The 13387-nt window shown below is 43.3% G+C and overlaps 1 protein-coding gene across 2 annotated transcripts; it reads right to left on the bottom strand.

Annotated features, from left to right (window-relative positions):
- Positions 1 to 3532: 3532 nt before the first annotated feature.
- Positions 3533 to 13045, bottom strand: LOC103630086 (disease resistance protein PIK6-NP). 2 transcript variants are annotated; one of them, XR_554822.4, is made up of 3 exons: positions 11678 to 13045; positions 4196 to 6229; positions 3533 to 3919 (listed from the first exon to the last, which is right to left on the bottom strand). XR_554822.4 is itself a non-coding variant. In XM_008651179.4 (2 exons), the coding sequence occupies exons 1-2, from the start codon at positions 12634 to 12636 to the stop codon at positions 4249 to 4251; spliced, it is 2940 nt and encodes a 979-aa protein (XP_008649401.1). In that variant the 5' UTR covers positions 12637 to 13045; the 3' UTR covers positions 3957 to 4248. The 2 variants fall into 2 exon arrangements, 1 of the variants encoding a protein (XP_008649401.1); XM_008651179.4 differs by lacking the exon at positions 3533 to 3919 and having other exon boundaries at positions 3957 to 6229.
- Positions 13046 to 13387: the final 342 nt, after the last annotated feature.

The raw sequence follows: 13387 nt of genomic DNA, 5'->3' as shown, positions 1-13387 counted from the left end.
TTCAGCTGATTTTCAAATCGGTTTTCGTTCTAACTTATGAGTGAGTTCTAGAGTGACACCTAGCACTGTATGTGAGTGTAATTGTGCACCAACACTACACTAGAACTCTCTTGGTCAAACTACTCATCGACAACCCCTCTTTATAGTACGACTAAAAGAGAATAAAAGACCTAACTAAATCGCGAGTGTCCACATCTCCTTGACACTCGGACTCCGTAGACCTTCACCTTTTGTTTCGTCGTTTTAGCCGTCGCTTCGAGTTCTTATCTCCGGGATTGTTTTCACGTTGTAGTACTTCTACCTGTCATGCGACCTAACTTACCATTTGTCTCTGCAAAACATACGTTAGTCACATATAATATTACGTTGTCATTAATCACTGAAACCAACCAGGGGCCTAGATGCTTTCACGGATGAAGTACCTGCTTATCTAAATTGTTCAAGACATCTCTTAATCTCTGCATAGATAGTGGAGGTTTATCAGTAGCATTAATTCCTGATATCTCGAAGAATGGAAGCACATCATCACACGTGCTACAATAAGAGGTTTAATGAAAGATATCAGGCAATTTAATCTTTCAAGTGTAGAAACAACAAAAAGGTACATGTAGTAGGTCTAAAACTTTGGCTATAGAGATAGCTATATGAAACAGCCAAATGCCCATTATCAACACATAGTAAACCCTCTCTTTGACGGATGCGGAGGAGGTAGCAACAAAAAGACGAATGGACTCGCCGCCTCGATGCGATTGCTGCTAAGCACTTCGTGTGTCCGAACATTGATTATGTGAGCACCTAACAAATGTCTAAACTTTTGTTATTTTTTGCACAAATTTACTAAATTATTATCCTGCAATCATACGGGTGGCGCAAGTGTCATTTTATAGAGTGGTTGTATGGTCCTATGTCCCATTGGCCAGAGCCAGAGGCAAAGGAAAAGAAAAAATGAGTGGGCGGAAGAGCTGAAGTTTGATCCAGTACTCAACAAATGTGGTATTGAAGCTAAGTATGGATTAGTTCCTTCCGAGCTTGGTGTTGGCTATTTTTGTGGACATATGGTAGATTACGATGAGGTTGGTATTTTTTGATCCAGTACTCTGCAAATGTTGCACCCGTACTTACTATTTTTTTGTAGGAGACGAGGAAATACGGTTGGGAGAGTTACGACAACAAAAGAGAGGTGATGCGCACAATAAAGTCCAAGAGACTAATGGGACAGAAGATGTGTTGTGGATCTCAGCTCATCGATTCGTACATTAACGATCGCATACAGGACATGCGTAGGTACGCGAAATCTGCGAGTTTTGATAGCCCAATGCATGTAGAGCAGAGGAGATTGAAGGCGGCAAATGAGAAGAGAGCACATAATGCAAGGGAATGGGAGGCGGCTAGAGACGAGAAACAGATGTTGGATAATCTTGCTGATCGTCTCAAGGAAAGTGAGTGAGAAAAATGACATTACAGTTTTGTTTGTACAATTTATTTACCTTGACTTTTCAAACTTATTTGTCTCATTATATTTGCAGAGATTGGATGTGCCATAAACTATATCGCAGATGAGGCACATGCAAGATACGTTCAGGAAAAAATGGCGACGGTGGAGCTGATGGAGGAGCAGGAGGACGACACATCTAGGTTGAGTGAGCTTATCGCTCTCACAGAGGCAGGATTGCATGGGGAAGAGGAGGACGATACATCAAGGTTGAGTGAGCTCATCGCACTAGCTGAGGCAGGATTACTTGCTCAAGAGGAGAAGGACGAGTTTATGTCTCAGGCCACCGAAGAGGTAAAGGCCGCTTATTACAAGCAGAAGAGTGATGAGGCTGAGGCTGAGAATCAGCTATTCTCCCAAGCTGCAGATGAAGCAGAAGCCAATTATTACAAGAGAAATGCGGAAAAGTGTGATGCAGGACAATGCAGCAAGTGGAACGAGGTTGGCGTTGAGGATTGCGCGACAGATGACTCTGAAGATGAGTTACTTATAGATTGTGATTCTGATTGAACAAGCTAGTAGTTTGTTATGTAGTACTTTCGTATCCAAAATGTTTTAAAACCCTAATGTTTCAAATCCGTATTATTTCTATTGCATTGTCACGTTATTTCCAAATCACAAAAAAAAATTCGCAAGAGTTTCCCTTGTTTTAGTAACAACCACAGTTGAAATAATCACATATTACAAGATATCACCACATTTCAGCATATAATACATCACAAAATAACACAAAATATGACAAAATCCACATAACATAGTCCTTAATACAAGGTCCACATCAAAAGTTGTCATCATAAGGTCCACATCAAAAAGTTTTCATTATAAAGTCCACATCCTATAGAATTCACCTCCTACTAGTCTTACCCTTGCTCTTGGCCCCAAGAGAGTCGGTGCCTGGAGCGTATGGGTCACGTGGACGTCGTCTACATGGTGTGAGCTGTAACGGCTGAGTTGTGGGAGCGTCCTGCAGCTGTGACGGTCCAATCAGGTCTTGACCAGCAGCGTCGTTGTCGTCGTCCACGTCTGCAAACGTATCCCGCGTCGATCGCGAGGAGCTCTGTCCAGCTGTAGAAGGTCCAACTGCAGGAACAGGACGGTGAACGTCCGGCTGCATAGGAGGCATAGGCAGTTGCACGTCAACGCTGGCTAGGGATCGACATCCATAACGAGTCGCTGCACGACGAAGACGACGTGATACCCTCTGTAATTGACCTCCCCGGTTACATTCGGCGGACGACACGTGGCGAGGGCGTGGCACCGGGTGGCTCGGGGATGGAGTCGGCGTGGCGAGGCAGCGGGGGGGCTGCGTCGGGAAGATAAAAGAGAGAATAGGGAAGACCTGCACTCGGACGCTATATCCTAGCTCGGTGCCAAGATCTATGGCGCCGAGCTAGGGAGCCACGTGAGAAAACACGCCATCCTTCGACGCCACCGCCACGTCAGCACTCGGCGCCATAGGTTAAGGCACCGAGATTCGGGTGCAAATACTGAAATAAAACATCCAGGGGTCTAAATGCATATTTTTCATAAAAAAGGTCAAAAATATAAAAAAATCAGTGCGGTTGAACCGAAAGGTGGCGTTGGATCAGGGCTTTCGATCACTTTTTAGAAGCCTAAGGCTCCTAATAGATAAACTATATATATGTATGTATGGCAACGTATCCTGTGTAAAAGGTTCTCATGTGTAAACATGCTAAAACACCTTAACAACCTTTGGATCCAGAATCAAAGGCTAATCTTAATCCCACCTGATAATCTTGCGTTGGATCTAAAGGTTGTTAAGATGTGTTAGCATGTTTACACAGGAGAACCTTTTACATATGATACGTGTATATATATATATATATATATATATATATATATATATATATATATATATATATATATATATATATATATATATATATATATATATATATCCACTCATGATTGTTTGAAAATAGAAAAACTAAAGATTGCTAAATGAGATCCAATGAAAATGATGTCCACTAAAATGTTTTGGATCTAACCGAGCGCACAGTTTTTCCTCATCCAAACTTATATGAGAATGATGTCCACTAAAATGCTTTTTCCTCATCCAAACTTATATGAGAACGTTGTTTACTTAATTATTACTAAGAATGCACTTACATCATATAAGAAAGTTGTTCCGTTATACATGCTCGCTACAGCTATGGCCGAGAACCATGACAGCTTGTTCGGTTCGCTCTTAATTGATGTGGATTAAGTGGGATTGAGTCGGTTTAAATCCATAACAAGTCAAAATCCGTCTCGATCCCTCAATCCACATGGATGTGGATTCGAAATAACCGAACCTGAAATGGCCGAGAACCATGAAGCATAAGAGGCTGTGGGATTTGCGGTGGGTCGGCCTATGGGAGTCTAGGGATGCAGCCGTCTCCGTGTCTCCGACCCTTTACTGCAAATCTGCAAAATGAGAGTGGCGATAGCTGCTAGCCGTCAATATTCAAAACGGTGGCATTTATATATATAAAAAATCCACAACAGATGCCCGGGAGCATATAGAACATGTACTCAACAAAAGATGGTGCTAAAGTTTGGCCTTTGGTCTAAAAAAAATTCACTCTTGTCTGACATGTTACAAAACCGAACCGACATAAAGCCAACAATAAATGAAGATAACACGAAAGGAATCCAGATGTCAAACACCTAGGTTTGTGTACAGCCACAAAGCTTATTTACCTAATGAGCTGGTGATCTTTCTACTCAAAGAAATATGTTTACATCCATTTCAATCAGTCGTGATACTTGTTGACAATGAGGTTGCACTTTCCTTCTAGCCTCTGCTTCAATCCGTCTAGTATCGAATTTGTCCTCTCACTTGCATGCCCGTCAACTGTTAAGACCACATCTTGGAGCTTTCCAAGTTCATCCACACCATGAAATCCTTCCAGCTTTTTAAAACGCAGTTCAATCCTTTCCAGATGTGGTGTAGCATTCTTTGAGAAGGTAAGGGATGGAAGAAGAGGAACAAATATCCGAAGCAGCTTGAGCTTACTGAAGCCTCCAGCTGGCACAACGATTTCTCCTCTTGAAGCTGACTTATTTTTCTCAAGAATGGCTGCCAAAGCAGGGTCTTGCTTTTCGCTGATTGAAAAGGTGAGGGAAAACAACGAGTTCAGTTTTCTGATGACCAAAAAGTTATCAGTGCATAGGGCTGTTGCTGAAAGCGTTAACTTCACAAGATGTTGAAGAGTGTCGAGCCACTTTGGAAGGTAAAGCAATTTGCCAGACAGCTCCAGAGCTCTCAGGTCAGTTAGATGGGATGGCGACATTGACTCCAGGGTCTTGAAGAATTCAGATGACTCATCAACGATTAAAAGAGTTTGGAGTGAATAACCACTGAGGTACTGGATCGAGGACAGCAAATTTTTGAATATATCTTCATTGTGGTGGATCCTGTAAATTGCCAGCTTCCTCAGAGTAGTGAAGTAACTGAAGTCTGATGCAGCTGTTGATCCCTCCACAATCTCAACCCCCGACAATATGCGTAAAGATTTCATTGTTCCCTTGAGCTCCTTAGGAAGTTTCAGGGTTCTCTGTCTTCTCTTATCACCACCAAGGATGTTAGTTATCCGTTCCAACTGCCCTACAGTCGTAGGCAGCTGTTTAACTTCTGTCTCCCTAACATCGAGAGTCTCTAGGTACTTGAGCTTGGAAATATTATTGGGAAGATTTTTTATGTCTGTTTTCCGTAGGCTCAGATACTTAAGTAGAATCATTTCGCATATGTCTGAAACGTTGGCATCGCTCTCCCTGAAACCTTTGCAGCCTTCGAGATCTAACACTTGCACTATTCCAGTTTTAAATGATTTGAAGTGCAGTTTGTCCAGGTTCTCGAACACAGTCAGTGATCGGACATGTGACAAGTTCATACTGTCAACATTCTTTGCACGTTTGGGGTCACTGCCATGGATAGTGAGCCTACGAACTTTCTTGCTACTTGTTGACATGGACCAGTGGCTACCGACCACAGTGATGAAATTCTCCTCTGCTGCCTTGGAAATGATGTACTCAAGTACCATGTCATGGACCCGACAACTTTTGACGCTTCCATTGCTGTTGTGCTCAACGGGCCTCATCATCTTCCTTTCAATGAGCTGTTTGAAGCATGTGTCAGCAACATCCTCCACACTCAAACCTTGCTTCTCACTGACGAAACCTTCCGCTATCCACCTCCGAATCAGCCGCTTCCTGCTAACTTCACGGCCCTTAGGAAATATGCTAAGATACAGACAGCAAGTCTTGAGATCACTAGGCAAGTCGTTGTAGCAATAGTTTATTATCCTCATAAATTCCTCTGGTTTATGACATTTTTCTGGCTCCGGAAACAAGGAATTGCAAACGGCAATCCATTCATCTCTGATCATCAGTGGCTTGGATGCCACCACACCTGCCATGGTAACTATGGCCAACGGCAAGCCACCACACATCTGCCAAACTCTGTCTGGCACCTTGGTCTGGTTTGATTGTCTGGCACTATTACCTCTACACTCGGACAAGGTTTTGATGAATAAACTGTTGGCCTCTTCACCGGAAAGAACATCAACCAAATGAATATGATCTTGATCTTTATGTGCAGAGCATGTCGTGGCAACAGCTTGAAACCGTGTGGTGACAATTATTCTGCTTCCCTTCTTATTTTCTTCAGGAAAATATTTCCAAATACTTTGCCATGTTGATGATGACCATACATCATCAATTAACAGTAAGTACCTGTCAAGGAATACGAAACAAACACACATCAGGATTAGTGGATTACCATATATTTCCACATAGCAGTCTCACAAATGTTGAGTGGGCTTTGGATTCGGGAGATGTTTTGGGAGAGGGCATGCTTGACTAGAGGCCGGCACTATGTGGTGGCAATATACATGAATACTGGTATTTGGCTTATTAACGCATTCTACTAGTATCATGTATGGAAACAAAAATGAAAGGCACATGAAGCAGCAGACAGCCAGGGCGCAGGCGGGGAGTGTTATGACCGGCCGCCACTACAGGCATCGGACAACAGCAGAGCGGCGGCCAAAAATAGGCATGCAGATTAGTTAGATAAGGATTAGAAGATTAAGGAGATAAGGTTTGTTAGAGAGAAAAGAGGGGATTTCATGCAGATTAGTTAGATAAGGTTTGTTAGAGAAGAGGGGATCTCAGATTTGATCTCTTTAGATAAGGACTAGAAGGGAGTATAAGTCTATATGAATTAAGCAGAAAACTATTTAGCTTACTTCCTCCAAAGGAAGCAGTCGAGTTTTCCTCTCCCAAAGTCGTCGTCCAGCGTCCGCCGAAGAACAGCGTGGCCACAGCGCCCCCTGCGCCAGTCCGCCAAGCGCCCGGTCACGGCGCCCCTGCGCCAACCCGCAACGCCTCATCCCTACAATCTGTGCAGTCTCTCTGGTAGGAGTTATAATCCTATCACTGCGGCTCTCTACGGAGTTACCTGTCCCGATGCTTAGCCCTCACATGATCTTCCCTTTGCGTAGGGTCACCAACGAGGATTAGTCAGAACCTTGCACGGTCCTAGATACCTCGGTAAAATATCGATGCGTCCACGGGAGTTTGCAATCTCTACCTCTGCTCTTTAGCTTCTACAGTTACATTGATTACTTAAGTTGCAATCTTACCATTCTCAGTAGAATATAGGATTAGAACTTAGATTGCATAACTCTTTTGCGATAGAGATAGCAACAGTTAGATAAAACCTAGATTGCACATTCTTGTTTAGTTATTTGCATTGGTTTTGTTTAGGAGATTTATTTGTGGCCTAGACTAACGAGATTTTTAGAAGTCCTAATTCACTCCCCCCCCCCCTCTTAGGCGTTTGTGTTCTTTTCACTTGGGTTGCCTGAAAATGGAATTAGTGGGTTCACTCAGTTCTTTGCTCAGGCACTTCGGCTGTTTTGTTAAATGGTGTCCCTGGCAAAAATTTCAATGTAGAAGAGGGGTGCACCAGGGAGACCCTTTGTCCCCTTTGCTCTTTGTTTTGGCTGCTAAGCTTCTTCAATACATTATTAACAAAGCAGCATGTATTGGTACCTTATCAGTTCCTGTTATGACCCACAGCCAGTCAGAGTTCCCCATAATTATGCTGATGGTACCTTGATCATTATGAAAGCATCTCAACGAGAGTTATTTTGCCTAAAGGGGATTCTTCATTCCTTCTCAGGATTGACAGGTCCTAAAGTTATTTACAGCAAGTAGTGCCTCCTTCCTATCAACTTGGACGCTATTAAAGGCACTCAGTTGGCTGCTGTGTTTAGTTGTCAAATTGGTTCCTTCCCCTTACTTATCTTGGTTTGCCAATTGGGACCTCTAGGCCTAAAGTTCAAGATTATCTCCCTGTCAACAACAAGATTGAAAGAAGGTTGAACATGACCAGCATGTGGCTATCGATGGCTGGGAGGCTGACATTGGTCAACTCCACTTTCTGGGCAATGCCGATTTATGCAATGTGCCTCAGAAGCTCCCATCCTCGGATATCAACTCTATTGATCGTGCAAGAAACTGTCTCTAGAAAGGAAGTGATGTTAATGTGAAATCAACTCCCCTTATTGTCTGGGACAAAGTTACCTCTCCTAAGAGCAAAGGAGATCTGGGAGTGCACAATCTTAAAATTCAAAACAGGGCCCTTCTGATGAAATTTCTGCATAAGTTCTATGGTAGGCATGACACACCTTGGGTGAATCTTATAAGGAACATGCACAAAAGATCGGGTAGAATTCCCCATTGCTCTCCCGAAAAAGGTTCCTTTTGGTGGAAAGACATCTCTAGACTGATTGATCATTTTAGGGGGGTTGCTATGCCCGAAGCTGATGATGGTAAGAGTAAGACCATACTTCTCTGGCAAGATGTTTAGAACAACTCTTTGCCCAAACAGGTTTACCCTTGCTTATACTCGTTTGCTAAAAAGAAGGATTGCTCTCTTATGGAGTATCTTGGGAATCCAACTCTCGAGGAAAATTTTCATTCCCCATTATCTCCTGAAGTTCATGAGGCATATGTGGAGTTGAGCAACTTTGCTGCCTTGATTCAGAGTGACATGAGTGGACAAGACAGGTGGACTTACTCCTGGGGAAATAACAATTTCTGTTCCACCAGAGTCTACAATTTGAATTTTCAATGTATACAGCCACCTCCTCCTTTTACCTGGATCTGGAAGTCAAAAGTGGCCAAAAAGCTTAAAGTTTTCATTTGGCTGGTATTCAGAGGCAGAATCAACTCAAAGAATCTTCTAAGGAGAAAAGGTTATGCATTGACAAATAATGATCACAGTTGCACTCTTTGCAATCTGAATTGTGAAGAGACTACTTATTGCTTGCTCTTTGAGTGTCCCTTCAGTGTTGAGTGCTGGAACTTTGTGGGTATCCAATGGGACCATGCTCTAGACTTCTTTCACATGGTGGCTAATACAAGGAATCAATTCACAATCCCTTCTTCATGGAAGTTCTGGTAGACTCTGCTTGGGAAATCTGGAAGCAACGGAATGCAGCTATTTTCAGGGAATATGTCTTGTCTTTCAACTCCTAGAAGACTTGCTTCAATGATACGCTGAAGCTTCAGATGCTCAAATTTAGCCCAGACCTTAAATTGCTTGTGCCTCTCTGGCTAACTTCTCTCTGACCTCGCTAAATCTTAGTAGTTGTTGTTTTTTATTCCTTATTCATTCTCTGTTTTTTGTTTTGTTCTTCTTATTGTATAGTCTTGTCCCACCTTTTTTATAATTATTTTAATATATTTTACTGTTGTGGGGGTTTCCCCTATAGCCTTTACTATCAAAAACAACTTGTATGAGATTTTGGTATTTGAGTGACAACATAACCATTGTGACTAATATAGCTTGCTAAAATATTTCATTTAGTTCCAATGATGAAAGTAATGGACTTGGTAAACAAACACCTCAAAGGAGTGATCGAGAGTACAAGAGAAGACCTAGAATACCAACTAGAAGACCTAAGACATCACACTGAATAAACCACAGTTCAGAATTTTCAAGAAGTTGATGGCCTAGACAATGGAGAAACATGCACCGAACAAATTGGTGAGGAAAGTAATGAAAAATGAAGACCAAGCAATGATGCACAACTCTTAGCACTAGATGGTCCGATTATAAGAATGTTAGTGAACATTGAAAGGTCCAGTGATTAGAAGAGCTTGGTAAAGGAAATGCATAATGCATTGGATGGTCTAACGATTCACAAGATTAAATGACCTGAGGAGATATTGAGTTTGATGATGACACTGAATCGATTGCACGCACCTGACAGTCTAGTTGTACATCGAACACATAAATAGTCAAATTGGAGCAACAGTTAGTTTGATGGTTGGTGCTCGTTTTAGTGTAGTTAAGAGTTACTAGAATATACTCTTGGATAGAGATTCATTCCTGTGAAGCTCTAGCCAATAAAGTGTTTAGGTGCATATATAGTATGGCTTAGTGCTTGCAAGCGCTTGATTATACTACTTAGTACATTGCTTTTGGTTGTGACAAGGTTTGTATAACATTTGCACACACCGATGGTATCAATACTTGTGCATACCATTGTTCTACGTGTGGGGTTTGCAAGTCCTGCGAGGTCCATGTATATGGACTTGCACGAAACTGTTCACGCACTGTAGGCACAGTGGAGTTCGAAATAGAAAATGTGGGATAGAAAGTTTGGTGAGGTCAGTCTTGAGAACCCAATTATGTGTGGGGAAAGTCAAGACTACACATAGAACTTTTCATAAAAGTTTCTTTATACCCATGATTCATAAAAGTTAGAACTATTTACTCATCGTTGCCATCATACGCTGGATCAGGGGCAGGCACAGAAGGATAATGGGCATTATGTCAAATACCCATGATTCACACAAAAACAATTTCCATACACTATACGTACATTTTTGACAAGGGAAAATTTTCTTTATTCTTCAAAATTTTGAGCACCTAATGTGATTTTGAATACCGAACGTCTGGATCGTAGATCCGCCTCTGCGCTGGATCATAAACCTACCCAAGCTACTAACTAGGGAAATAAACAAGACATTAGAAGTTCAGGGCATAGATACCAAAATTAATGTATCAAGGCTGAACAATATATATCGGGACAAAACTTGTTGAAGCTAACTAAAAACCTTACTAGGAAAAGGAAAAGAAAGTGAAGTAGAAGACATGTCTTTGGAATCAATTGACTGCTCTCTGCGATGAAGACAGAAGACATTGGCAATGTGGATATTCAGAGGTGAAGAATAAAGAGCAAAGTCCATTTTACAAACTGGCATTCGATTTTCAACCTTGAACTATGAAGTTAGGTATCTAGGTCCCTCAAACTATAAAAACCAGACAAAGTACACCCTCAAACTTGGTTTAAGTGTTGGTTTTATATTTATTTTATAGAGATAATATAATAATGTTTAATTTCTAAAAATCATGTCAAATTCATTTTTTATCCGAAAAATATGAAACTTGTACCAAACTTTTTTCCTAAAAATACAATGTATCCATTAGTGCTATATTGAAATCTACAATGGATCTTGCTTGCTCGTATATCAAATGCTCTAGTTAGAGCAATAGAATAATAGGCGTGGTAATAAATAGGTTCTAAATATTTCCATATAAAGCACCAAATGTAAAAAGGGCGTACCCAGTGTCGTAGGCTTCCCGCACTATACGGGGTCTGTGGGGAAGGGTATCTTTAAGCGTCAAGTCTTACCCGCATAATATGCAGAGGCTGAGGCTCGAACCCGGAACCTTCCGGTTACAGACGGTAGGCTCTACCGCTGCACCAGGCCCGCCCTTCTATAAAGCACCAAATGTAGACGATAATAATATATTAATATATAGAACAGTTTAAAAGTGGTACAGGGAGAGAAAAGGGTTGTATATATTAATTAACTAGTCAAATGCCCGTGCATCACTATGGTTTCTATATGCCATATGTATTTGTTTTAAAAAAGCACAAAAATGTGTGTTCTGTTGGAGACAACAACCAAGTTCGAACTCTGACTTATGCACAATTTTACCTTAGTTTTGCATAAACGTGCAAACCGGTGGGCGTGGACGTTAAAGTTGATGTTTAGACCGTAGTTTAAATTAAAAATAATTGTGATGACTTTTTGAAAAGGGACCAAGGTAGAAACCAGGAAAAGTGGTGTTTTATAGTAGTAGAGATAGAGGTATACCTTGTATCTGCGAGGCAATTCTTCAACTCCTTTTTTATTTGTTCATGCTTGTCACGACCGCCACCATTATCTTGCTTTTGATTTGGGAACGGCAGCCTAATTCGGCTTAATATAGTTGCAATGACTGGATTCTTCTTCCCCAAGGAGACGGCGCCAGAGCTATCTTCGCCTCGCCTCTCCGCGTTGTTGGACAGTGGTTTGACCTGGTTCAGTATATTTCTGACGACCGCCTCAGGATCTGAGTTCTGGGACACAGTGACCATTGCTCGACGCTGGAATTCAGGCCCGTATTTTGTGTAGAGATCCATTGCGATGGTGGTTTTACCCACACCACCAAACCCGACAATGCTCAGCACGCCGGTTTTCTCCCTCTTGCCATCTTCATGGATCCACTTCTTAAGATCCGGCATATCCTTCACCCCCACAGGCTGCTGGGCGCGGACGAGTTGCCGGGTCACGTCCTGATTCTCAGCAGCGAGATACCCCGTAGCGCCCCCCAAGTTGCTCTTCTTCTTCCCAGGCTGCGGGTCGCGGACGCCGTACCTGGTTCGGCGCTCGCCGATATGCTGCGCGCGGTTCTTCAGATCGACGATCTGGGTGGCGATGTTGCGGCGGGGGTACCACGTCCGGATCTCGTAGAGAATCTTGCGGACGGCCGTCACCCAGCCGCTGCCCCTGGGGTCTGGACGGAGGCTGTGGGCGAAGTCGTCGATGCAGTCTTCGATGTCGTAGGCGACGTCCCGGATCTGCTTCATCCAGTCCTCCGTCTGGTCGTCGTGGCCCTCCTCGTACTTGCTCAGGTTGCTGAGGAAGGCCTGCATGCTGGCTAGCTCGTCGGTGATGAATTGGATGTCGCCCCGGACGCCACGGATCAGGGCATACTCCTCTGCGAGGAGGGCGCCGAGCTTGCTCAGCAGTGACTTGAGGGTTGCCTCCGACGCGCCCACCGCCAGCTCCATGGCCGGCGGCCGCCACCTGCTGCCGGCTGCTGCTACAGGAGATGATTAGTTGGCGGGGGAGAGGCGACACAAGGTACATGACAGGAAGGAGTGGCGGCGGCATTTCAGTCGGCGTGGAGACGACGCGTCGACGCGAATGTAGGTTGCGAGTGCGGAATCTCATCCGACGGGCTGCCCAAATTTTTTTAAGTTTAGCCTGTTTTTTTATGAAAAAAAATCAAGTTTAGACTTAGTTTTTGCACCATTTTCTCGTCGTCATGGTCTATGTCGAGGTATGTTCACCACTAAAAATAGCGGGCTGAAGTGGCTGCAGACGTGGCACCTAAAACGACGTCATAGATCTTAGCGTCGAGCTTGTCACTATAGATCTTGGCATCGAGCTGGGGTGCTATAAAACTCCCCTTCCGTGGCCGAGAGTTACGCTCAGTCATTTCTCTCCCTCGTTTTCCTCTTCGTCCATACCGTTGAGAGCCGCTACAATCTTCATATTCAAGTTGGAAAACTTCGATTTCATCCTTATACCTTGAAGACTAAGGTATTGTGTCTCATTGATTCGTTTGTTACATATATTGTATAGTATGTGTCGGTACCCTGACTCAGGGGTACCCTCTCCTACGGTATGAAGGTGCTGCACCCGTGCGACACTCCCAGGTCATACGGAGAGCGGCGCCCGACCCCACCACATGGGCAGGCCTAGGGGCACCACGTGGCAAGAAAAGATAATACGTCTCGGGGTGCATCGATGGCTCCG

This window comes from Zea mays, chromosome 6, assembly GCF_902167145.1.
Source record: "Zea mays cultivar B73 chromosome 6, Zm-B73-REFERENCE-NAM-5.0, whole genome shotgun sequence".
Classification (NCBI taxonomy): Eukaryota; Viridiplantae; Streptophyta; class Magnoliopsida; order Poales; family Poaceae; genus Zea; species Zea mays.
The sequence above is the reverse complement of the archived record's forward strand: the minus strand, read 5'-3'. Positions and strand labels throughout refer to the sequence as shown.